The 26,068-nt window shown below is 39.5% G+C and overlaps 1 protein-coding gene and 1 non-coding gene across 3 annotated transcripts in view; both read left to right on the top strand.

Moving 5' to 3' along the window:
* LOC124795143 (protein kintoun) overlaps nucleotides 1-26,068 on the top strand; it is a 97,733-nt gene that overhangs the window by 41,575 nt on the left and 30,090 nt on the right. The window contains exon 4 of one of the 2 annotated variants that reach the window (XM_047259034.1): nucleotides 25,544-25,711. In XM_047259034.1, coding sequence (XP_047114990.1) covers nucleotides 25,544-25,572 — 29 coding nt within the window. In that variant the 3' untranslated portion in view covers nucleotides 25,573-25,711. Of the gene's footprint in view, nucleotides 1-25,543; nucleotides 25,759-26,068 lie in introns of those variants that run through there. The other variant, XM_047259025.1, reaches the window with a different exon arrangement.
* On the top strand, nucleotides 18,359-18,433 carry Trnat-ugu. The gene has a single exon. It is a non-coding gene; the product is annotated as a tRNA-Thr (tRNA).

The raw sequence follows: 26,068 nt of genomic DNA on the forward strand, positions 1-26,068 counted from the left end.
TGTATACACAAGTAGGAAGCTCAGCTGGTGCCATTTGCAATAAGTATAACCTTACAGATTGTGTCCAATTAGCATCAGGGCTGAAAGAAAATTTTTGTCTTCAGTGTTATTTTGATGTTGCTTCAGCTTCAATAATCCATGCTGTAAGTTTAACACACATGATGAGTTGCACCACTGTCCAGCAGAAGAATAATTTCAACTTTAGAGCCCAGTTATTATGTTTCTGCAGAAATCATGATTAATTTGTAACAATTCTATCTGTTATGTAGTCTGCCAGGCCATTAGAGGTACTGTAAACAGTGTTAAAATAATTGGGAGCCATTTTCACCAAGTTTCATCTGCCTCCATTACTGAGTGGTCATAGTGAGTGACTGCCATGTGGAGGACTTGGGATTGATTCCTGGTACTGCTGCGGACTTTTTTCTGGTGGGAGGACTGGAATGGGGTGCACTTAGCCCTGTGATGCCAATTGAGGAGCTACTTGACTGAGTAATGGTGGCTCCAAATAATGAAAACTGACAACAGCTGGAAGATTGGTGTGCTGACCCCACACCCCTCAATAAAGCATCCAGTGATGCCATTGGTGGAGGATGACATGGATGGTCAGTCGGTACTGATGGGCCCACCAGGACCTGTGGACAGAGTTTACATTTACTTATTGAGTTTCTCTGAACTCAGGACTCTTGCAGCTACAGTTGAACATATGACATTTGAAATCACAACTGCACTGGAAATTTCGTCAAATTTCCTGTCACAAGGGTGCAATGTGACCTTATTTTATTTATAGTCCATCTGTTCTACATCAGCAAGATGTCGTATTTCAAGGAACTGTTATTCAGCTATACTTAAGTTTTTTCATTGGACCTAAGGTGCATTGGTTGAAAATTTTCAGTTTCAAGACATAGTTTAAAAAAGTATAAATTTTTAATTTACTTGAAACATTAATTACTAAATGCACCTACCTTAAAACAAAAATGAATGTATATCGTTTGACAACAATATTATGAAAAATACAGATAGCTTCTCCCCGTATAGAGGCGGAGCTTAGCCACAGACAGGCACAGTGAAAAGACTGCTATACGTTTAAGGTTCCAGCCAAAAGGCCCTCTTGCAAAGTAGAGTGTGCACATGCAACTCTGCTCCACTCATGTGTCCCCAGTCACAGTTGTCGTGTGTATGTGTTTTCTATTTCATAAGAAGACCTTTTGGCTGAAAGCTTAAAGGTATAGCAATCATTTTGTTGTGCATGTCTGCAACTCAGCATCTCCTCTATATGGTGAATAGAAATCTATCCTTTTCATAATATTATTGTTGTTCCAGCCTGGACTTTGCATTGTTTGCATATTATTTAATATTTATTACAAATTGGAAATATGACTTAGTAAAATTTTGATGTGTCAGTAAATAAAACAGACCTAGGATACAATTTTCACATTATACAACAAATACTATCTATCTTTACATCTCTATACCACATTTTCAGACCTTTTGCAAAATTTGTATTTCAAAAACTCCAGCTCTCTTGCAATGAAACAATAATGTCTCCTTCATAAAAAATTCCTTGAGGAATGTGTAAAATTGGATACTCTGCTTTCCAGATTTATTCTCTCTTGTTCTGCTGCTGCTCTCTGCAAATAGTTATTACTAATTGCACGTATGTGCTGTTTCACCACATTGTTCACAGAGTGTGACCCAGTTATCTAATAGCATCATCTTTCAATAATACGTGTTCCTAACTGTTACATATCAAAGAAAAAAGAAAAAAAAATAGATTCTTATAATACATTCATAACTTATTCCCCCTACACATTGGAGGAAAGAAAAAAGAAAGGAAAAAGTATGTTGGGTCTAGTTGTTTTGTATGTAGACTGAAGTTATGAGTGAAAATTTCTACCAAGGCTGGGAATCAAACCTGGGTCTCATGTTTACTAGGCAGGTGCATTAGCCACTAAATCAACTTGGCACTGCAGTTCACAGAACTGCATGGATTACCCTGGTCCACCTTTCTCCTCAATCCAATCTGAATTCTCACTGCTGTCCCAGTCTACTTCAGATTTCCTGTATACGCGAACATAATTGCTGAGGTTCTCCAAGTTCTGGAGTAGCACCTTAGCATCGAATGCAAATGGGGGGATCCAGCCTGAAACACATGTGCAGGTACTTACACACAAATGAAATGACACAGTTTCAGAGACTACTGGTCTCATAAAGATATGATTTTTTGTACATAGACTAAGGATTAGTGGCTTACACATCTATCCAGTAAGTAGGGTTTAGGAAACCCAGGTTTGACTCCCTTCCTTGGTACAAATTTTCTCTCAGCGCTTCAGTCCAATTAAGTCTCTGAAATTGTGTCATCTCATTTATTGGGTCTAGTTTTGTCAGAACAAAATGCGCTCTGACATAGTAATGTGTTATAATTATAAGATACTGGCCTTAACTTCTTTCAAGTTCTAATTCGGCTTCTCCTGACTTTTTGTTCCTCAGACTGAAATTAGTCTGAAAGGACATCAGACATCATTTTGGGACAACATAGGTAGTTGAATTACCTATGGTTCAATGCCTAAACAGCTTTGTAGTTGCTGACTTAAAGCGGTGTATGAAGACTGGAAAAAGTGCTGGTTGTGATATATTTGTGCTGGAAGGTTATGTTTTATTAATGTTAACTCACTGTGAATGTATCTTTAATACATTTCTTTTTATAACATCATTCCTGACACTGGGTAAATGAAGAAGCAGTAATTATTGTTATTTTTCATGTTACCTGGTTATTCCATAAGTACAGAAACATTGTTCTTCCATGTCTGGAGTCATATAGATAAGACATACAGAGACCTGCTTCAGTGTATTCCAGTATGTCACCTTCATCATAAAGATTTATTTTCAGCAAGCTGGGCAAGAACTTTGTGAATTATATGCATCTGTTGACTTCTACCCTGGTATAGGTTTTCTCTCTCCACTGTATCCCATGTTACTCCTCTCTTCTTGAGATCATCATTAACCTGGTCTCCCCCATCTCATTCTAGGCTGTCCAATCGGTCTTTTTCCTGGTACCTCCATCTCCAAATACTGATTATGTGGAGTTCAAGTATGGTGCATTCACTTTACATGACCTAGCCATTCAATCTTGCAGCACTCGTTCTTTCCTCCATGGTCAGGGTCATTTGTAGGTGTCTCCTTACACATTTGTTCCTAGCTATGTGTCTCATGGTTTTTTGTAGAGCTGACCTAAGGAACTTCATTTCTTGACTCTCCAGACTATATACCATGATTGGCTGGCAGGAGATAGGTTTTATACATTGTCTGTTCAGCTTTTAGGGGGTCTCCATTGTTCCAGATTAGGTTTTGTACTTACTGGAAGAAGCAAGATGCTTTTGCTACTCTGTTTGAAACTTCTAGTATGTCACTTGCATCATTTGATATGACACTATCCAGATAATTGCAACTTTCACTCATGCAACCTTCTTTCCTTCCAGTATGATGTTACAAGATGTGGATATCCTACTCATCTTTATTGCTACTTTCTTATTTTTACTCAGTCAGCTTGAATTCTTTAAATTATTTATTCTAGTAATCAAATCTGCTTGGAACCTCTTTTTCCCACCTTACCTCAGATGGTGATGTCATCAGCAAAAGCAGTAGTGTTGAGATTTTCATTTTTTACTTCCTTAGCTTTCTTCCTGATTGTGTCCATAAGTGTAACAATGAGTAACAGGGTAAGTGAACTGCCTTGCTGAACATCTCTCCTTGTCTTAAACCATTTTTTACGAACTTTCAGCATGATTTGATCATCCATCTCCTACTTGTACACTGCTTTCACAACCTTCATACAGTATCTGAACTTTTTTAATTAATGAATCAGGAACATTATGTTTCCTCAAGAATTCCCATATTTTTACATCTTGGTTCACTGGCATATGCTTTTTCCCAAATCCAAGAACACTGCTATCAGATCCTTTCCTTCCAAGAACACTGGTATCAGATCCTTTCCTTTTTCCCAATACTTCTCCATTGACTGGCAGAGGGAAAAAAATGAGGTCTGTCGTTCCCCTACCACTTCTGATTCCATGCTGCTGTTTCTCAAATTGATGATTTAGGATCTTCCTCAGTCTTTTTTCTGTGATCTTTGCAGTTATCTTACTTCAGTGTGATAGCAGCGTGATTACTCTGTAGTTGATGCGCTTTTTACTTCCTTTTTTAAATAGTCAAATTATAATTCCTTTTTTCCAATCATATGGCACTTTGTTCTGTTTCCATTGTATTCCTCGCATCCGATGTAACCATTGTCTTCCTTGGATTCCAGCTACCGTAATCATATCCACTATCAATTCATCTACTTCTGCTGCCTTCCCACTTTTCATATGTTTTGGGGCATTTTCACTTTCTGCCCAAGAAATTGGATGCTGTTGCTCCTCTACTTCAATGACTTTGGTGTCATTCTCTTGTCCATTTTTCCTATTCAGTAAGGGGGGGAAGAGTGACCAGAGGTTCAGGGCACTCTCTTGTCCTTGGGGTGGGAAACTGCCCCTAAAGGTGGAAGAATCAGCAATGATCAACAGCATGAGTATGCAGAAGGCAGTGGAAACCACTGCATTAAAGACACAAAACATGTATCCACTGGGCCTGTGGCCTGTAAATGAAAAAGAGTCATGATGATCTCACCATTGGCAAAAGATTCCAGAATAGTCCCAGATTCAGATCTCTGGGAGGGGACTGCCAAGGGAGAGATGACCATGAGAAAAAGATTGAATAACCAATGAAAGGATAACGTTCTGTGAGCCAGGGCATGGATTGTCAGAAGTTTGAACGTGGTAGGGAAGCTAGAAAATCTGAAAAGGGAAATGCAAAATCTCAGTCTAGATATAGTAAGGGTCAGCAAAATGAAATGGAAAGAAGACAAGGGTTTCTGGTCAGATGAGTATAGGATAATATCAACAGCAGCAGAAAATGATGTAACAGGAGTGGGATTCATTAGGAATAGGGAGGTAGGGCAGAGAGTATGTTACTGTGAACAGTTCAGTGGTAGGGTTGTTCTTATCAGAATTGACAGCAAGCTAACACCAACAGTGATAGTTCAGGTATACGTGCCAACGTTGCAAGTTGAAGATGAAGAGATAGAGAAAGTATATGAAGATATTGAAAGGATAATACAGTATGTAAAGGGAGATTAAAATCTAATAGTCTTGGGGGACTAGAGCACAGCTTTGGGGAAGGAGCAAAAGAAAAGGTTACAGGAGAATATGGGCTAGAGACAAGGAGTGAGAGAGGAGAAAGACTAATTGAGCTCTTTAATAAATTTCAGCTAGTAATAGCAAAAACTATGTTCAAGAATCACAAGAGGAGGAGGTATACTTGGAAAAGACTGGGTGATACGTTAAGATTTCAATTAGATTACATCGTGGTCAGGTAGAGATTCCGAAATCAGATACTGGATTGCAAGGCGTACTGTAGAGCAGATATAGACTCAGATCACAATGTAGTAGTGATGAAGAGTAGGATGAAGTTTAATAGATTAGTCAAGAAGAATCAATATGCAAAGAAGTGGGATGCAGAAGTACTAAGGAATGATGAGATAAGCTTGAAGTTCTCCAAGGCTATAGATACTGCAACAAGAAAAAGCTCAATAGGCAGTACAGTTGAAGAGGAATGGGCATCTCTAAAAAGGGCAGTCAAAGAAGTTCGGAAGAAAAACATAGGTACAAAGAAGGTAACTGCGAAGAAACCATGATTAACAGAAGAAATACTTCAGCTGATTGATGAAAGAAGAAAGTACAAAAATGTTCAAAGAAATTCAGGAATACAGAAATACAAGTCACTGAGAAATGAAATAACATGAAGAGTGCAACGGGAATTCCACTGTTAAATGCAGAGAAGAGAGCGGATAAGTGGAAAGAGTACATTGAAGGCTTCCGTGAGGGGGGGGATTTGTCTGATGTGATAGAAGAAGAAACAGGAGTCGATTTTGAAGAGATAGGGGATCCAGTATTAGAATCAGAATTTAGGAGAGCTTTCGAGGACTTAGAGCAGATAAGGCAAAAGGGATAGATAACATTCCATCAGAATTCCTAAAATCATTGGGGGAAATGGCAACAAAATGACTATTCATGTTGGTGAGTAGAACATATGAGTCTGGTCACATACCATATGACTTCAAAATATCATCCACACAATTGCCAAAGACTCCAAGAGTAGACAAGTCCGAGAATTGTCACACAATTAGCTTAACAGCTCATAGATTCAAGTTGCTGACAAGAATGATATACAGAAGAATGGAAAAGAAAATTGAGTGTATGTTAGATGACGATCAGTTTGGCATCTACATCTATATCCATACTCCACAAGCCACCTGACGGTGTGTGGCGGAGGGTACTTTGAGTACCTCTATCGGTTCTCCCTTCTATTCCAGTCTTGTATTGTTTGTGGAAAGAAAGATTGTTGGTATGCTTCTGTGTGGGCTCTAATCTCTCTGGTTTTATCCTCGTGGTCTCTTTGTGAGATATACGTAGGAGGGAGCAGTATACTGCTTGACTCCTCGGTGAAGGTATGTTCTCGAAACTTCAGCAAAAGCCCATACCGAGCTACTGAGTGTCTCTCCTGGAGAGTCTTCCTCTGGAGTTTATCTATCATCTCCGTAACGTTTTCACGATTACTAAAATGATCATGTAACGAAGTGCACTGCTCTCCATTGGATCTTCTATATCTCTTCTATCAACCCTATCTGGTACGGATCCCACAGCGGTGAGCAGTATTCAAGCAGTGGGCGAACAACTGTACTGTAACCTACTTCCTTTGTTTTTGGACTGCATTTCCTTAGGATTCTTCCAATAAATCTCAGTCTGCCATCTTCTTTACCGACAATTAATTTTATATGGTCATTCCATTTTAGATCACTCCTAATGTCTACGCCCAGATAATTTATTGAATTAACTGCTTCCATTTGCTGACCTGCTATATTGTAGCTAAATGATAAAGGATCTTTCTTTTTATGTATTCGCAGCACATTACACTTGTCTACATTGAGATTCAATTGCCATTCCCTGCACCATGTGTCAATTCGTTGCAGATCCTCCTGCATTTCAGTACAATTTTCCATTGTTACAACCTCTCGATATACCACAGCATCATCCGCAAAAAGCCTCAGTGAACTTCCAATGTTATCCACAAGGTCATTTATGTATATTGTGAATAGCAATGGTCCTACGACACTCCCCTGCGGCACACCTGAAATCACTCTTATTTTGGAAGACTTCTCTCCATTGAGAATGACATGCTGCATTCTGTTATCTAGGAACTCTTCAATCCAATCACACAATTGGTCCGATAGTCCATATGCTCTTACTTTGTTCATTAAACGACTGCGGGGAACTGTATCGAACGCCTTGCGTAAGTCAAGAAACACGGCATCTACCTGGGAACCCATGTCTTGTGGACGAATAGCACGAGTTGGGTTTCACACGATCGTCTTTTTCAAAACCCGTGCTGATTCCTCCAGAGTAGATTTCCAGTCTCCAGAAAAGTCATTATACTCGAACATAATATGTGTTCCAAAATTCTACAACTGATCGACATTAGAGATACAGGTCTATAGTTCTGCACATCTGTTCAACGTGCCTTCTTGAAAACGGGGATGACCTGTGTCCTTTTCCAATCCATTGGAATGCTACGCTCTTCTAGAGACCTACGGTACACTGCTGCAAGAAGGGGAGCAAGTTCCTTCGTGTACTCTGTGTAAAATCGAACTGGTAACCCATCAGGTCCAGGGGCCTTTCCTCTTTTGAGCAATTTTAATTGTTTTTCTATCCCTCTGTCATCTATTTCGATATCTACCATTTTGTCATCTGTGCGACAATCTAGAGAAGGAACTACAGTGCAATCTTCCTCTGTGAAACAGCTTTGGAAAAAGACATTTAGTATTTCGGCCTTTACTCTGTCATCCTCTGTTTCAGTACCATTTTGGTCACAGAGTGTCCGGACATACTGTTTTGATCCACCTACCGCTTTGACATAAGACCAAAATTTCTTAGGATTTTGTGCCAAGTCAGTACATAGAACTTTACTTTCGAATTCATTGAATGCCTCTCGCATAGCCCTCCTTACACTACATTTTGCTTCGCGTAATTTTTGTTTGTCTGGAAGGTTTTGGCTATGTTTATGTTTGCTGTGAAGTTCCCTTTGTGTCCGCAGCAGTTTCCTAACTCGGGGCTGGCCGCGGTGGTCTAGCGGTTCTAGGCGCGCAGTCCGGAACCGTGCGACTGCTATGGTCGCAGGTTCGAATCCTGCCTCGGGCATGGATGTGTGTGATGTCCTTAGGTTAGTTAGGTTTAAGTAGTTCTAAGTTCTAGGGGACTGATGACAACAGATGTTAAGTCCCATAGTGCTCAGAGCCATTTGAACCATTTTGAAGCTAACTTGGTTGTTGTACCACGGTGGCTCTTTTCCATCTCTCATGATCTTGCTTGGCACATACTCATCTAATGCATATTGTATGATGGTTTTGAACTTTGTCCACTGATCCTCAACACTATCTGTACTTGAGACAAAACTTTTGTGTTGAGCCGTCAAGTACTCTGAAATCTGCTTTTAAGTCACTTTTGCTAAACAGAAAAATCTTCCTACCTTTTTTAATATTTCTATTTACGGCTGAAATCATCGATGCAGTAACCGCTTTATGATCACTGATTCCCTGTTCTGCGTTAACTGTTTCAAATAGTTCGGATCTGTTTGTCACCAGAAGGTCTAATATGTTATCGCCACGAGTCGGTTCTCTGTTTAGCTGCTCAAGGTAGTTTTCAGATAATGCACTTAAAAAACTTTCACTGGATTCTTTGTCCCTGCCACCCATTATAAACGTTCGAGTCTCCCAGTCTATATCCGGAAAATTAAAATCTCCATCCAGAACTATAACATGGTCAGGAAATCTACTCGAAATATTTTCCAAATTTAGGATAGGTAAAGGCAAACATTGTGGCTGATAATGGAAGCAAGACTAAAGAAAAATCGACACATTCATAGGGATTAATAGCACCTGGAAAAGCGTTCGACAATGTAAAATGGTGCAAGACGCTCGAAATTCTGTGAAAAGTAGTAGTAAGCTGTAGGGAGAGATGAGTAATATAGAATATGCACAAGAACCAAGAGGAACTAATAAGAGTGGATGACCAAGAATCAAATGCTTGGGTTAAAAAGGGTATAAGACAGTGATGTAGTCTTTTGCCCCTACTGTTCAGTCCGTACATCAAAGAAGCGATGATGGAAATTAAAGAAATGTTCAGGAGTGGAATTAAAATTCTAGGTGAAAGGATTTGCTATCCTGAGTGAAAATAAAGAAGAATTACACAATCTGCTGAATGGAATGAACGGTCTAATGAGTACAGAATATATTGTTACAGAAGAAGCTGAGTAGCACCGTGGTGTAGTGGTTATGATACTAAACTGTTGCATGGAGTGTGGTGAGTTCAAAACTCACCTGGACTGTACAATTTTAATTTCTATATTCAGTTTGAGTACATTCTAGAAGTATCCACAAATGTCAAGAATCATTGTACTGGAATGTTCTGTAGCTGTATATATACTGTGTTCTGACCAGAGGCAGTTTGTTCCGCGCTCTTGTATGTGCAAGTGCTGAATAAATCTTTGTTAAATGAAGTTAGTGTTCGTCATTCATCTAATTACACCTTCTTCTACGTGACATTATTCTGGTGGAGACACTGGGTATTGGAACTTGTGACAGTGCACATTATCGACGACACACTGGCTCCTGTCTGGCCACGACAGAGCCGCCGTTTATGTTGCGAGAAACCCAAGTTCGGGCCATATTCAGCAGATTGCAATCTACCGGAGACAGAAGAAGAAGACGTTATGATGACAGCAACTCTGTGCTACCACAGGAGACATCCTTCCGGGTTCTCTGGTGACGATGGCCAAGATCCAAACAAGTGGCTGAAGGTATATAAGCGTATAGCCAAATTTAACAAATGGGATGGCACCATGTGTTTGGCAAGCAATGGTATGAGAACAACAAGAAGGAGGTCACAAGCTGGGAAGTATTCCAGGCAGAACTGCGCAAGTATTTCGGCGGCACACAAAGACAGAAGTGCACGGCTGAAGATAAATTAGAGTGCAGGACACAGTGTCCAGGAGAGACTACAGCATTCTACATTCAAGACGTCTTGGAACTGTGTAAAATAGTGGATCCTAGAATGAAGAAGGAAGATACGGTTGCACATCTCATGAAGGGCGTTGCTGAGGACATGTATCAAGCCCTTCTCCTATAGGAGGTTTCGACAGCAGATGACTTCATAAAATGGTGCCAGTATATCGAGACAATGCATCAAAAAGGAATTACACACAAGAAGTTTGAATGGCTTCCAAATGTCATATCAATGTCTGTGATGGAGAAAGCAACTGATTTCACAAGTGTTCTTTGTCAGATAGTGAGAGAGGAAGTTCAGAAGGCACTTGGATTGCACAGCAAGCAAACAACTGAGATGCTTCAAGAGGTCATAAGGGAGGAAGCAGGACAGACATTGAACCCAATCTTTCATCCTTCACTTCCCTTTAAAACGGTGAAAAAGTCGAGACCCAGGCGAAGTTACATTCCTACAATGGCACATCAGGAACTTGTTGGACACCATGGAAGACTGATGTCTGAAGGACCCAGGATAACCAACCAGTATGTTTCCACTGTGGACGACAGGGACATGTGGTGCACTATTGTCAAGAAAGGGATAGATATTTTATGATGCCCACACCAGAAGGCAGCAGACCGATCTTAGCTGATGCCAACTCTGGGACGGCGAAGATGAATAAGATGATGTGGATGAAGGGCGACGTAGGTCACCATTGCCGCAAGCTAGCCGGTGGAGACGACACTGCCCAACATGCCAATCAAGGTCTCCATCGCTGTTTAGAAGCTCCAGCCGATTACCTAGCCGTTGCAACCTGGAAAACTAAAGGGTGCGACCTTCCCTGGAAGTGAGGCCACCTCCGCCGTCGATCACTACAAAAATGATAGGAAACTATGTTGATATCCTCATGGATGGCTGACCAGCCCAAGCTCTTGTGGACTCTGGAGCATCATATTGTCATTTCAGAGAAGTACCGTCGCCAGTTGCAGAAAACCATTTCTGTCGACAGCAAAACATCTCTGCTGAAGGTGGCTGATGGCAAATATGTAAAACCTACAGGAAGATGTACCATTCGTGTGGGTATAAGTGGCCATACACAGCCCTTAGAATTCATCGTCTTACAAGAGTGTAGTCATGACATCATTCTTGGATGGGACATTTTGAAAGCTTCTCAGGCAATTATAGATTGTGGTCGCTCGAAGATTATGCTAGACAAGTTGAGATACTGTGGACAGGAAGATGCGCATCCAAGTGTGTGGAGACTGTGTGTGCTGGATGAAGTGATCATTCCTACAGTCGGCGCTAAAAAGGTAACTGTCACGTGTCATGCCATGCATCAACCCATGGATCTTGTAGTGGAATGCAAGAGGAGCATACCACTGAAGAATAACTTTGTCATCCCAGACTCTGCTGTCTCATTTAAGAACAGATTTGGTCAATTGTGGATAGTTAACTTTCGCTCAGAACCGTAGATCCTTCCAAGATTCATGTGCATAGCAAACGCTGAGCCGTTAATTGAACAACAGCTGAGCGTCATAGAAACCTCTTGTGCCAAGTCTGTGGGTGAAATTAGTGCTATCACTATGAGACAAGATCTTCTAGCTTGACTATCATCAGATTTCACTAAGGAACAACAGAAGAAGCTACTTGCCATTCTTCAAGAGTTCTCTGAATGCTTGAATCCACAGGTGAAGAGCAAATTAGACAAATCGATGGTGAAGCACCAGATTAGCACTGGAAACCATCAACCAATAAGCCAGAGAGCATACTGTGTGTCAGCAACGGAACATTGAATAATTCATGATGAGGTAGAGAAAATGATGAAGAATGACATCATTCTGCCTTCGCAGAGCCCATGCTCGTCACCAGTGCTCCTCATCAGGAAGAAGGATGGCAGTTGGTGCTTTTGTGTTGATTACAGGAAGCTTAATAAGATAACTAAAAAGGACGTTTACCCTCTTCGATGAATTGACAATACACTAGATTGTCTGAAGGGGGCTAAGTTTTTCTCAACCGTGGACATGCACTCGGGATACTGGCAAATCGAAGTAGATGAGGCTTATCATGAGAAAAGTGCATTCATCACTCCTGAGGGCCTGTACGAGTTTAAGGTAATGCTGTTTGGTTTGTGTAATGCGCCAGCAACTTTTGATGGCTAATCATCTAAGGCACGTGAAGTGGACGATGTGTCTTTGTTATTTAGATGACTCTGTAGTGTTCTCAGAGACATTTGATGAACACATAAAGTGACTGAGGGCCGTTCTTAAGTGTCTCCAACAAGGCGGGCTGAAACTTAATCCAAGAAAGTGTCTCTTTGGAGCAAAAGAAATCAAAATACTTTGACACCTGGTTGACGATGGTGTGAGGCCAGACCCAGAAAAGGTGAGATCTATAACGGAATTTCCTATTCCTGAAAGTATTAGAGATGTGAGAAGCGTCCTCGGATTATGTTCTTATTACCGTCGTTTTATCAAAGACTTTTGTATCCAAGCCAGGCCACTCCGAGAGTTGTTAAAAGCTGATGCGAAATTTATCTGGGGTGGTGCTCAACAAGATTTGTTTGATGTGTTGCAAAAAGCTCTAGACGACTGACCCTGTACTTGGTCTGTATGATGAGAGAGCACCTACAGAACTACATACAGATGCCAGGGGGTATGGGATCAGTGCTGTTTTGGCGCAAATTTCCGATGGAAAAGAGAAGGTTGTAGCCTATGCTTCTAGGACACTTACAAAAGCCGAGAGAAACTACTCAAATACAGAAAGAGAATGTCTTGCTGTGATCTGGGCCATGTGCAGTTTTCGACAGTATCTCTATGAAAGGCCATTTACAGTTGTTACAGACCATCATTCGCTTTTTTGGTCGACAGGTCTTAAGGATCTAACAGGATGATTTGCCAGGTGGGCACTACATCTTCAAGAGTCTGACATTACCATACTGTACAAAAATGGAAGAAAACACAAAGATGCTGACTTTCATTCAAGAAACCTTGTGCAAGACTATCAAGACTTTGATGAAGATAGTGACTGTCTCGCTGCGCTCCAGGATGTCTCTGCTGAGCAGAGGGAGGACACCATATACATCAAATTTTGCTTGCCTTAAATCGGTCAGAGGATGTGAAAGGACAATTTAAGGTAGTTAATGGATTACTTTGCAAGAAAAACTGTGATCCGTTTGGAAAGAGGTGGCTACCAGTGATTCCTCAACGCATGCGGCCACCAGTGATTCCTCAATGCATGCACTTAGGAAATTCCATGACACACCTGAGGCCAGACATTTAGGATTTATTAAGACCTACGATAGAATCTGCAAGAGATTTTTCTGGCCAGATTTATTTAGGAGTGTCTGTCACTGTGTGTCGCACTGTCGAGAGTGCCAGAGGAGAAAGGCAGTTTCTCAGAAACCACCTGGCCGACTCATACCAATTCCACCAGCTGAAGCGCCTTTCCAGCGTGTTGGGATTGACCTCCTTGGGCGATTTCCAATGTCTGCTAGTGGCAATAGATAGATTATTGTTTGCACTGATTATCTGACACACTATGCCATTACAAAAGCCGTAAAAACAGCCGAGGTAGCCAAATTCATCATGGAAGACATTGTATTAAAACATGCTGCCCCCAGGTCATTAATTATGTATCAAGGGAAAGTTTTTTAATCGAATCCTGTGACAGAGATAAACCGTCGGAGCAACATTGCTCGTCACATGACGACTGCCTACCATCCGCAAACCAACGGGCTTACTGAACGCCTTAATAAGATCTTGGCCAACATGCTATCATTGTTCGTCAATGTTGAGCAGAGCATCTGGGATGAGGTACTACCTTTCATGATCTTTGCGTACAACACCACCAGACAAGACACCCCAGGATTTACACCATTTTTCTTGGTGCATGGGCGTGAGGCGACGACAACAATGGACACTGTGTTTCCATTACATCCTGATGACGTGGACGACAACAACATCAGCCAGTGTTAACCAGAGCTGAGGAAGCTCGGCAGTTAGCTCAACTCTGCACGCTACAGGCTGAAGAAAACGATCGCTGAAGGTATGATTCGAGCCACTGCCCTGTTGTCTACCAGCCTGGTAGCCTCATCTGGATCTTCACTCCTGTTTGGAAGGTTGGTCTCTCTGAGAACCTCCTCAGGCACTACGTTGGACCTTATAAGTTTGTAAGACAGTTGTCTGATATTACTTATGAAGGTGAAGATTTCGACCCTGACACAAGACGACGAAAGATCAGAGATACGGTCCATGTCCTTTGAATGAAGCCCTATAAGGATCCTGCAACCCATGGTAAATTCGAAGTTCCAATGACAGGCAACAAGCGGAAAGATGACAAAAAGTGTAGCGGCAAGAGAAGGTCCAAAAAGATCACCACCAGGATGAGAATCGGTCATCAGGAGTCGGAGTATGCGGGAACAATGACTCATTCCCGGACTAGGAGGACGTAACATCAAGACGCTGTTCACTTAAGGAAGGATCAATGTCGCAGAAGAAGCTGAGTAGCTCCGTGGTGTAGTGATTATGATACTAAACTGTCACATGGAGGGTCGTGAGTTCAAAACTCACCTGGACTCTACAATTTTAATTTCTATATTCGGTTTGAGTACATTCTAGAAGTATCCACAAATGTCAAGAATCATTGTACTGGAATGTTATGTAGCTGTATATATACTGTGTTCTGGCTGGAAGCAGTTTGCTCCACACTCTTGTATGTGCAATTGCTGAATAAACCTTTGTTAAGTGAAGTTAGTGTTCGTCATTCATCTAATTACACCTTGTTCTACGTGACCATATATTGAGGGTAAACAGAAGGAAGACAAATGTAATGAGAACAGGGAGTAGATGAAGTTAAGGAATTCTGCCACCTAGGCAGCAAAATAACAATGACGGAGCAGTATAGTACTGGCAAAAAGGGCATTCCTGTCCAAGAGAAGTCTACTAATGTCAAACATGGTCCTTAATTTGAGGAAGAAATTTCTGAGAACGTATATTAGGGGCTACAGCATTTTATGGTAGAGAAACAGGGACTCTGGGAAAACCAGAACAGAAGAGAATCAAAGCATTTGAGATGTGGTGCTACAGACGAATGTTGAAAGTATAAGGTAAGGAATGAGGAGGTTCTGTGCAGAATCGAAGAGGAAAGAAATATGTGGAAAACAGTGACAAGGAGAAGGGACAGGATGCTAGGACACCTGTTAGGACATCAGGAAATAATTTCCATGGTACTAGGAGGAGCTGTAGAGGGCAAAAATTGGCACAGGAGAGAGATTCGTGGTGGGCTGCATCAAACCAGTCGGATGATTATTGACAACTAAAAAAAAAAAGTTAATACATTTCATAATTTTTATTTTGAAGTTATGATCATTATGTATAATTTTCAGTTGTTAGTACACGCTATTATTGGAAACAGTTATGAATGTCAGGCATGTTACACTGATATAATACATTTATGGCAATGTCTTTAGTTCTCACTCCTGGACCGAATACTCTGCTTTTTCCTAACTCTTGCTTTTTGCTTGTAGTCTCAAAAAATGACCGTTTCATGTAGAAATCCCTCACTGCTGGACCACAAAACTACGTCAAGTGTTGGAGGTCCCTAAACTTTTCAAGTGAGAGTGAAGTGAGATTGAAGTGAGATTTGCAGCAGAGTGTAAAGGATATTATTTCCTTCATAGCAGCCCAAACTGATTTTTTGTAATGAAAGATTAGTATTAAAACCATGATGCCATATATTTTGTTTTATTTTAAGAGTGTGAAATTAAAGTAACCATCTCATTTTTGTATAAATAATCTGGAAGGCAGAATTCTCCAGAATTTAGCTCACTGGCTGTATCCTCAGCTTCATGGGAACATGGGCCACAGAGTTTGCTTTGTTAGTGAAATCTGTCATTATAAGACCTTTGGAATTGAACAAGAGGTCCCATCTCTTATTGTAACAAAAGCTCGTTCACTGGTTGAATGGCAAAAGGACACCACTTCTTGTACAGAGGTGATAGAAAATGAGCCCACGATCCGAGAAGCACTTGATCTAATCCAATAATGTCAAAACAAGAAGGTTTCACTCTAGCTGCAGAAAAATGGCTCAGCCGATGGTCTGCAATTTCAGCAGGTGTCTTATTGTTAGTGAAGGCCATGTTGTGTCACATTCCATATAAGAGTGACCTCTAAGGGGAAACATTACTGTAACTGAGTTCAATCTTCTTGTGTTGTTTACAACATAATGTAAGACTCTTATAATAGTATAATTTTTATTCTCCATGCCACGTGCATTACAGAATGTGTCCAGACACTCTAACGCTTTAGACGACAAGAATCGTTGTGAAGTTGGATTGCAAAATTCACACCTCTCTCACCTCAGTTGACTTACTTGGTAAGCACTGCGATCTTCTTCTCTGGATTGCTGGCTATGTAGATTTCCAAAAACTTCTTCTCCAAAGAATATTGCTGGTTAACAGAATTTATCAGACTCTCTCTCTCTCTCTCTCTCTCTCTCTCTCTCTCTCTCTCTCTCTCTCTCTCTACTCATGAAATAAGTGGATACTCGCAGAATACCTTTAGTTTATTCTTGGTATGTGTCAACTTTCACAAAGCACAAATTCACCATTTCTCACATAAATATTTAAAAAATTTGCAAGTCAACCAATTCGTCTCGCATTAGACTCGTTGGTTTAACAACCACATAATTTATGAACATGTCTTGCTTCTAGCAAGTCCAACGCATGACTGACTTAAAAGTCTACTCTCATTTCTTCATTAAAAGTCTAATCTCATTTCTTCATTTGTCCTTAACAATCATCATAATCACTAAACCAGCAAAGAATAGCACAGGCTCTTCTCTACACATACACTGAAACTCTATGGATTGTACAACAGGTACCTGCTGGCTGCCGTTCGGCCGCCGCGTCCACATTTTGCTTTTGACTGTTTTTAGACCTGCACACACAAACATGCAATGCGCAGTAGGTCGGATTCGTCTCTCTCAGACTCTATTTAAAATATCGTGAGGTCGTGACAGTAGAAGGCCAAGTGGTTCTAGAATTTACGTGGAAATTCTCGAAGCACTACAACACTTAATATCTGGTGCCAACTTTGTGAATATAAAGTGGTGCAACATCAATGCAACTTTATCATATCCTATCCCTCCAGTGGTCTCATTATAACAAAACAGAGTCACTATTAGACAGAACTAGAATGTTAAATGAATACAGAGATAATTGGCATATTGATATTTTCTGGAAATCCATGGATCTTTCTGTTTCATACTCGTAATTTTTGTGGCTTTCTTTCATCTGTAGAATGTGTCTGCTTTGGTCTTGTGTATATCATTTTCTGTCTTCAACAGTATTTGTCATCTTTAAAGTTTCAGTTGTGGTTCTTCATTTGTAGTGCTCTTCCATCTCTGGGTGATGACTTGCATTTCTACTTGAAATGCAGGTATCGCATCTAGGAAAACCAAATTTTGTATTGAACTGTGAATTGAATAAATTTCTGTAATACTGATGAGATATGTTAGGTAATCTTTTTTGTCTGATGCATTTTTCTAACATTCAAATTTGCAGGGAGGCATAGTTTCTTACTTACACTCCTTTTGTAATGATTGCACTACATGTGAAAGACAGCACGATTCGGCCATTTTTTGACTGTCTGAGACACGCACTTGGTAAGAATATGCATTGCAATTGAATCTTGCGTGGTCCAAACCTTGTCTAGGTGTATGCTGTTTTATTGGGTTTATAGACATTAGTCCATATAAGTAGTAAATCTAATCTGCTCATCATATCTTTTCATTTGATTAAATTCCTAAAGAATTTCTGATCTCTGTTCAGCATACACATTTTTAAAACATTTTAATCTCTTAAACTTAGTCTTGGCCGGCCACTATATGAAGACTGTTCTTTCAGACGGATGTATATCAACGCCTGTCAGCAGCTTAGGGTCTTGATTTAATTATCATTTGATTCTAGAGAGCTGCATGGTCACCGCAGCATGTCTGAAAGAACAGATACCATCTTCATATAGTTAAGGCTAACCGGCCATTGACTGCCTTCTTTTGTGCGAATGCACATGCATTGCCCGAACTCTTACGGGACTCGGTAAGATTGTCTGCCGCGAGTAATGAGTGTAATGCGCAGGGGCACTACGAATGTAGCGTGTGGACGTTAAGTTGGGAATATGGGTCTCACGGGGAGCGTGCAAGGGATAAATCCCTGCAGGCGCACTATCCTCTGTGCTGTCGGTGGCTCAGGTGGATAGAGCGTCTGCCTTGTAAGCAGGAGATCCCGGGTTCGAGTCCCAGTCGGGGCACATATTTTCAACTGTCCCCGTTGATGTATATCAATGCCTGTTGGCAGCTTAGGGTCTTGATTTAATTATCATTTTAAAACACTGTACTCTGATAGGTTGCAACATTTAGAACAACTGGATCTGTGGTGAAAGAGAAACCACCTGGCCTTCCCTATTCAGTTTGGATTAACTCTGGAAAACAGACAGAGTGAGAATGGCAGTTCTTGCTAGTCTGAAACGCTCCAATAGGCAACAGGCTGTATCACTGGATGAGTCACGTCATTTGCTTCATCGCTTCTTATGCAATGATCTCAAATTTCACCTATGCAAATTAATGATTGTTTAGCAGCTAAGTGAAATGGATTTTGTGCAACGCAGATAGGTTTGTGGCATAATGGACACTGTTCTTATGGAAGATGCATGTGTCCCAGTGTCCATGAGTGATGAAGTCTATTTTCATCTGGATGGGTGTATGTTGATGTTCCAGAACTGTTATTACTAGACGTTGCAGAGCCCCATGAAGAACACAGAAAACCTCTCCACAGTTCAAAAGTAACAGTGTGGTGCCATATCTTAAGGCAGGGAATGTTGGACCCTTTTTTTTTTTTTTAGGAGGAGGAACCACAGCTACTGTGACACCAGCGAAATGTTAAATAACTTCCATCATCTAGAACTAGAAAGATGTTGAATGAATATGACGGAAATGTGGTTCAAACAGAATGGTGCCACACATCAGACAGTGAGAGCATCTGTGGAAGTAGTTTAACACACATTCCCAGGACATGTCATTTCACGACATGGTGATGTCCCTTGCCCCCCCCACTCACCCAAGCAATCAATCAGTCTGTGACTACTTTTTGTGGTCCTACTTGAAATGAAGAGAGTACATGAACAAACTCCGCACAATTAATTACCTCAAGATTTCTATCATCAGGAAACTGAAGCTATACTGAATGAAATGTTGGAGAGAACTGTGCATAGCCGGCCGAAGTGGCCGTGCGGTTCTAGGCGCTGCAGTCTGGAACCGCGAGACCGCTACGGTTGCAGGTTCGAATCCTGCCTCAGGCATGGATGTGTGTGATGTCCTTAGGTTAGTTAGGTTTAACTAGTTCTAAGTTGTAGGGGACTAATGACCTCAGAAGTTGAGTCCCATAGTGCTCAGAACCAGCCAAAACTGTGCATAACTTTCAGGAGAGGATCCAGATTTGTGTCCGGTAAGAAGGACGTCATCTCAATGACATTACTTTGTGAACCTAATTAAAGTATGCAGATTTAAAAAATACAATAAAAGTGTTATTACTGAATGCAAGATTTTTAAAATAAAACCAGGTTTCAGTTATTCTGTATAATTCATAACTGCTACACTAGACAAATCATCTGACCATAGATACTTAGTGCTACCCATGTGAAGTTGGAATGCATGCCTGTGTGATATGTAAGTGGTTTAAAAACTTTTTACATAATGTGCAGTGGCCCTTATGACCTGGGTATCTGCATTTGACTAATGTACATGTATTTTTAACTAAAAAAAGGAATTGAGTATAAATATGTTTTAAATATTTTTTTGAAGTAAACATTGTAACTGGTCTGTGGTTTAGAGTTTGTAATTATCTAATTACTGGTGATATGATGATCGAAATACCTTCAAACTGCTTAACAGCCGTGATCTATCAAAGAAATCAAAAGTGCTTGACTGTGTAACTACAAATATTATGTCGTTAAGAAACACTGTCCCCACCAAATCCCTGCATGCTCCCACAGGCAGCACCACCATCTTTCCCCACCCCAACCCTGCCAACCGTCCCCTTCCGTGCCCCATGCCTCATTCATACCTTCACTACCCAACCCAGCTGGACTGCTGCTTGTGCCGGATGCAGTTGCAGTTAAGCCTTAGCACAGAAGGCAGTGGCCATGTGAATGTGATTTGTTGTGTGAATGTGTTTTCTACTTCTGAAAGAAGACTTTGTTCGAAAGCTGAAAATATTTGTGGTGTTCTCTCTCATTGTACCTGTCTGTGATTCAGTCCATAATCTTGTGTGGTAGTGTTATTACCATGTAACATATTTTGAAAGCAAAAGCAGAAAAGTTATTGATTTCACTGACCCATGTACCACAAGATAGTTCAGATATTTCTGGTTGTTCACAAACATTCATCTAGAATTAACTGGTAACATAATCAAAAAAATTATGTCCTTGGACATAAAATATACATGATGGTAGAAATTGGAGAATTCATAAATGAGCTCACACTCTTTATTTTATTGCAATTTCTGTATTTTTACTGATAAACTTTATAAACAAAATGTGGGCCTCATCATGTAGAGCAACCATTCTGGGCTCATTAACTGTCTTGAGAAAACCTTTTTGTCAATCAATAGTCAAGTGGAAAAAAAAGTCATTTGCAGTAGAAAATATGTCAGTGTCACTATTCATGTTATTGATATTGCCAATAGATTTCTGTAACAGAAGACTTCACTAAATTTTCAAAGCACATTCAGTGAGAAGTGAATTTGTAGTGACAAGCATAAAAAGCTGCTGATTTTGTACTTTATTGTAAAAGATAAAACATTAGCGGACTTGACAGGATTGAGATTTAAGTTCATATGAATATCTTCCCGGAACACTGTTTTCACAACACCAAGTTCCGAATAATTTCCAGAAACTATTGTCTGCATTCAACCCATTTTATCCCTCTCCTTTTATAGTCTGCGGTCTACTGTGTCAATGATTTTCCCCCGACATTCATATTTGCCAATCCCATAAACATCAGCATCTTTGATCTGGCTGAATATAATATAATCAAGCATTAGTTTTAAGCTTATTCAAAAGATACGAGATCTTTGTTTACCTAATGTGAAAGGAATACATAAGCGTTGGCAGTGCATCATCATTCACAGAAAATACTGTGGCCCTGTCTCTTAGAAGCAAGTACATTTTTTATGTCCCTCTTTTGTATAATGTAACTGTCTGATCATCTTAGGGGCTCCATCACAGAAAGTCACAAATCATCATCAGATAGGACTAAATATCTGTGAAATATTTTTGAGACTAAAATTCAGTTTTCAGTTGCAAGTATATTTTTATTACAACATTAGGGATATTATAAATCATTTAGAAGAGATTGATATATTGTTACATTCAATCCTGGATTTTCGATTGTTTTTATAGAGGAGATGTTGAGTCACAGATAGGCACAACAAAAAACCAGTCAATTTGACAGTTTTTTTGTTGTGCGTATCTGCGACTTGACATCTCTGTAGTGTGGTGAGTAGCAACGTCTCATTTCCTTAACGCTCTCATTATTCCATCATGGATTTTCCATTGTATGGATATTATAGATCTTTAAACCTTGGCTGTAAATTTAAGTGAAGTAAGAAGTGTATTACAGAAACCTACTTAGTATTGGTTTAGCAGATGTCACTCTCTTCTTCTTAGAAACATAATGCTATGATATGTTCAGAAATATATGTATTTTACGTGATGATTGTAAACATAGATTGACAGTTTGTAGTAATTTAATTACATCTGTATATACATCAAGCTATTGTGCTAGCAGCAAGGGACATATGCAAGAGCATATAAAAAATATAACCAAGGTATTTAAGGAAGTTATATACAATACATTTGGGGGGGGGGGGGGGACACAGTTCCAATACATAAAAGGAATAGGCTAATTTTCGCATGTTGTAAGAGCTGATTTGCAGTCAAAGTAGTGTCTTGCTTTTAATGCTAGTTGATCATGCAACAAATCTTTTAACCATAGAAGGGAATATTTATATATATTAAATTCTTCTTAAAGGATCATTTTGTAGACCTTGTCAACTATATGCAAAATTTCCATGTTAAGCAGGGATGGAGGAAGAATAATGTGTTACTCTAATCTGAATTGTTCTCCAAAAGTTGATGTATGTGAATTCTCACTGTCTTTGTTGAGTCCGTGCTCACAAAAACAGGCCTTTAATGCCCTCCCTGTCAGCCCTATATGAAGACTCGTATGTATATTACTAAAGACTCATGTGTATATTACATTGTATTTTATATACTCCAGATTTGAGAAATTTGTCAGTTGGAGGTTTCTCATTATGTAGAAACAGCAACTTGATGGCATTTTGGTGGTAAAGGACACATTGATGTCCTATTTTGTAAATAAATTATGTCTATGATATGAGTTGTTACCTAGAAATGGGATTGTAGTGTATTTCTTAGCAGTAAGACCACTTCTATTGAGTGTAGAGGAATTTATTTTCTTGTTGGTTTTATTGCTATAACATTATTGGAAAAGGTTTGATTGATATCCAGTTTTGATCGCTATATACTTTATTAAATTTTGTAGCAGTAGCAGAAGGCGTTAGGGACACCTTGATAATGCAACATAGTATGAAAGAATGCCAATTTGTGCTTAAAAGGGTGACAAGAAGAGGCATGAATGAGGTTATCTGTTGTGGTGGGTTACCTAATTTCAGCATCCACTAAACATAGTTTCAGGTTCAGAAAACTCAGTTCATTATATTGATTTCATATTTCATACATAAATTTAAATTTTGTGTGGAAGCAGTTCAGTGACTAACTAAGTGATATGATGTCCTTCACATATTCTTTTAATACAATGATGGTATCATCAACATATTGTCTGTAGATAGAAATGATATTGGTGGGAATTAAAAAAGTTATTTCAAAATTATTAATGAACAGTTCATCTAGAAATCCAGTAAGGCAGTTTCTCATAGCAAAGCCTTCATCTTTTTGATATAGCTGACCATTGAAACTGAAGTAGTTGTATTTAAGAATGATTTTCAAAACTCTTATAGGTTCTTTACTTTCATTTGAATTCACTTTCTTGTATTTAGTGAAATTGTCTTCAATAATATGGATGGTTTCATGTGTGGGAATGTTAGTGTAGAGATTTATAATATCAAAAGGTGCAAGTATATGGGCAGGGGAAAACATGACACATTTTAGAGAGTTAATCATATCTGTTTTATTTTTCACAGAGAAAGATGTTGTATATGTCTATTATTTCTTGAAGAACTAGTAAGTTCCTGGAAAGGAAATATCCAGGACTACCAATTCCATTAACGATTGGACAAATAGGGCAATTACTTTTATTAATCTTAATTTGCAACATAAAGCTGATGTCTTAGGATTCATGCTTAGCAATCTAGCATGGTCTTTGGGAGGGAAGAGGGAGTTACTAGAATCAAAAGTCTCTTTAAACTGTTTAGTGAAGTTAGTGCTGGAGTCTTTGCTAATGGTATCAGTTCTGTTATCAGAAAAGAATTCTAATGTTTTATTTAGATAGTCAATAATACAAGATAACTGAAGAATTGTCTTTATCTGACTTTATTATGACAGCATTTTGTTCATTGAGCTTCTTATTAATGCACTACACTGCAAAAAGAGAGCTATTTTTCTTTTTATGACTGCTGTTTGTGATTAGCTCATTAACCTTGCAACCTGTCCTAGCTTGTTTGCATCTGTTTAGCTCAGCAGTACCCACAACAGTTTTCTCATCAACAATAATCACATACAGTACATACATTTCTGCTCATATCACAGCATTATGCTTATATGAAGAAGACATTGACAACCGATAGAACAATACCAAGTAAGTTTCTGTAATATATTTCTTATATTTCATATAAATGCATAGCTAAGATCTAAAGATTTATAATATCTCTAATTTTGTAGGCTTCTGGAGATGACAAATTAATTTGTCGAAACCTGTAAACCATAATACAATATATATTTGCAGCTGATGACTGTATATTCTTCTGAAACATATATGTGCTGCAGTTGCTGAAAATTACAGCCATGAATAAAATAATAAAACAATTACATAGTGTTTTGTGAGGTTTCAGGATTGCAGCTCTGTGATGTTGACTTCTTGCAAAAATATTTCAGCTGACAAGCAGGCAGCCATCTTGAGTTTTGCACTGGAGAGTGCTTGTGCTTGTGGCTAAGTTTGCACCAGAAATTGGAACAGTGGCACATATGCATAGGTCTTGGCTGCATGAATGCCCTCTGTTGAACATAGAGCCTTTTGCTGAATATTGCTCCATCTGAAGCACACAGCTGTATGTATAACAGTTTCATTGGATGCGTGCCTCTATCAAATCATGGGCCAGCATATTTAAAATTTACTATTGTTTAATAGGTGTGAAATTTTGTTTTTGTCAAGAAATTAAAGAAATGCCCAGTCCCCCACTTTATCCAGTTGAAAGCTGCCATCACAATTAATATCTTCAGTCAAATGTATCTCAACAGATACCTAAATAATTAAATCCCAGTAGTAAATTGTTGTGTCCAAGATTTTTGTGATGGAATAATCCAAGAAATAATTCTGGAGAAACGCTCACATATGGCTGACTTACTGGGCTGGGAAAGTCGAGTATGGTGATCATGTTCCACACATACCTTTTGTGTGTTATGCATGTTGTATGGCCAATGTTTGCTTTGTTTCATTGATACAGTGTTCTGTATACCCCATCTTTCCATAAACACAGGCCTTCTTTTACCAAGCTGAGAAGCGCACACGTCTTTGTAGGTGGCTGGATGATTACTTTCATAGGATTATGCCAAATTTAGATTAAATCTGGCCATGTACGTGAGAAATGCCCTGGAGTTAACAGCTTCTCATCCTCTTTGTCTTGTGACTGGCCATGTCTACTCCTTGCTAAAGCTATGCTAATCAGATGTGAAGAATATCCTTTTTCCTTGAGCACTGATGGGAAACACACACAATGTTTGTCCTATGCACGAGCATGGAGTGGAGGACATCCATAGTTTCAGAAGGATGGGGGCAGCTAGACAGCAGCAAATACATATCTGTGTATTGAAAGAAATATAGCTTGAAATGTAAACAGATGGAAGATTGATGAAAGAGGGTTTGATGAAAATATCTGTGTATAGATGTCAAATAGTTAATGATGATGACGTTGCAGATAACAAGCTAGAGAAATAGCACTGAAGGCAAAACTGTTACTTCAGGTACTCTTATAGGTATTAAGTGAAGTCATTTTTCCTTTCTGTTGCTGTAATACTTATTACTGTGGAACGCAGTTGAAAGAATTTTTTAAAAACCTTTACAAAGTTTGTCAGCTTTCTGAGAACATTAATTTATTTTATTCACAGAACTTAAGTCCAAGGAAAGGTATCCTTAAACATCCAGGACGGGTGTCTCGCAGTTTGTCCGAATCCAGTGTTGATGACTATTCGTGGTCATCATCATTAGACATTGTGGGCCAGTCTGCTGGGTCTGATATTTGCATTCCTGAGGAAGAAGAGTCTGGGACGGAACACAAAAAGACTGTTCGTTTTAATGATGATGTATCAGAAAAAATTTACAGGTATGAAATATAGAACTTAGATTAGATAATTTAGTTGGCAAATACTAAGAAATTCCACTATGGTCTTCCTCCCTCCCCCCTCTCCCTCTCCCTCTCCCTCTCCCTCTCCCTCTCCCTCTCCCTCTCCCTCTCCCTCTCCCTCTCCCTCTCCCTCTCCCTCTCCCTCTCCCTCCAATGAATCTAAGAACAGATGTGTGCTCATAAATGAGATCAGTGATGAAGCTTTTATGATCAAAGTAGATTATTATTACATTAAGAATTACTGTGTGATATTTATGTAGATGTTTGGAAAGGGGGAAAGTTTTCCATA

The sequence above is a fragment of the Schistocerca piceifrons genome, chromosome 1, assembly GCF_021461385.2.
Source record: "Schistocerca piceifrons isolate TAMUIC-IGC-003096 chromosome 1, iqSchPice1.1, whole genome shotgun sequence".
NCBI classification, from domain to species: Eukaryota; Metazoa; Arthropoda; class Insecta; order Orthoptera; family Acrididae; genus Schistocerca; species Schistocerca piceifrons.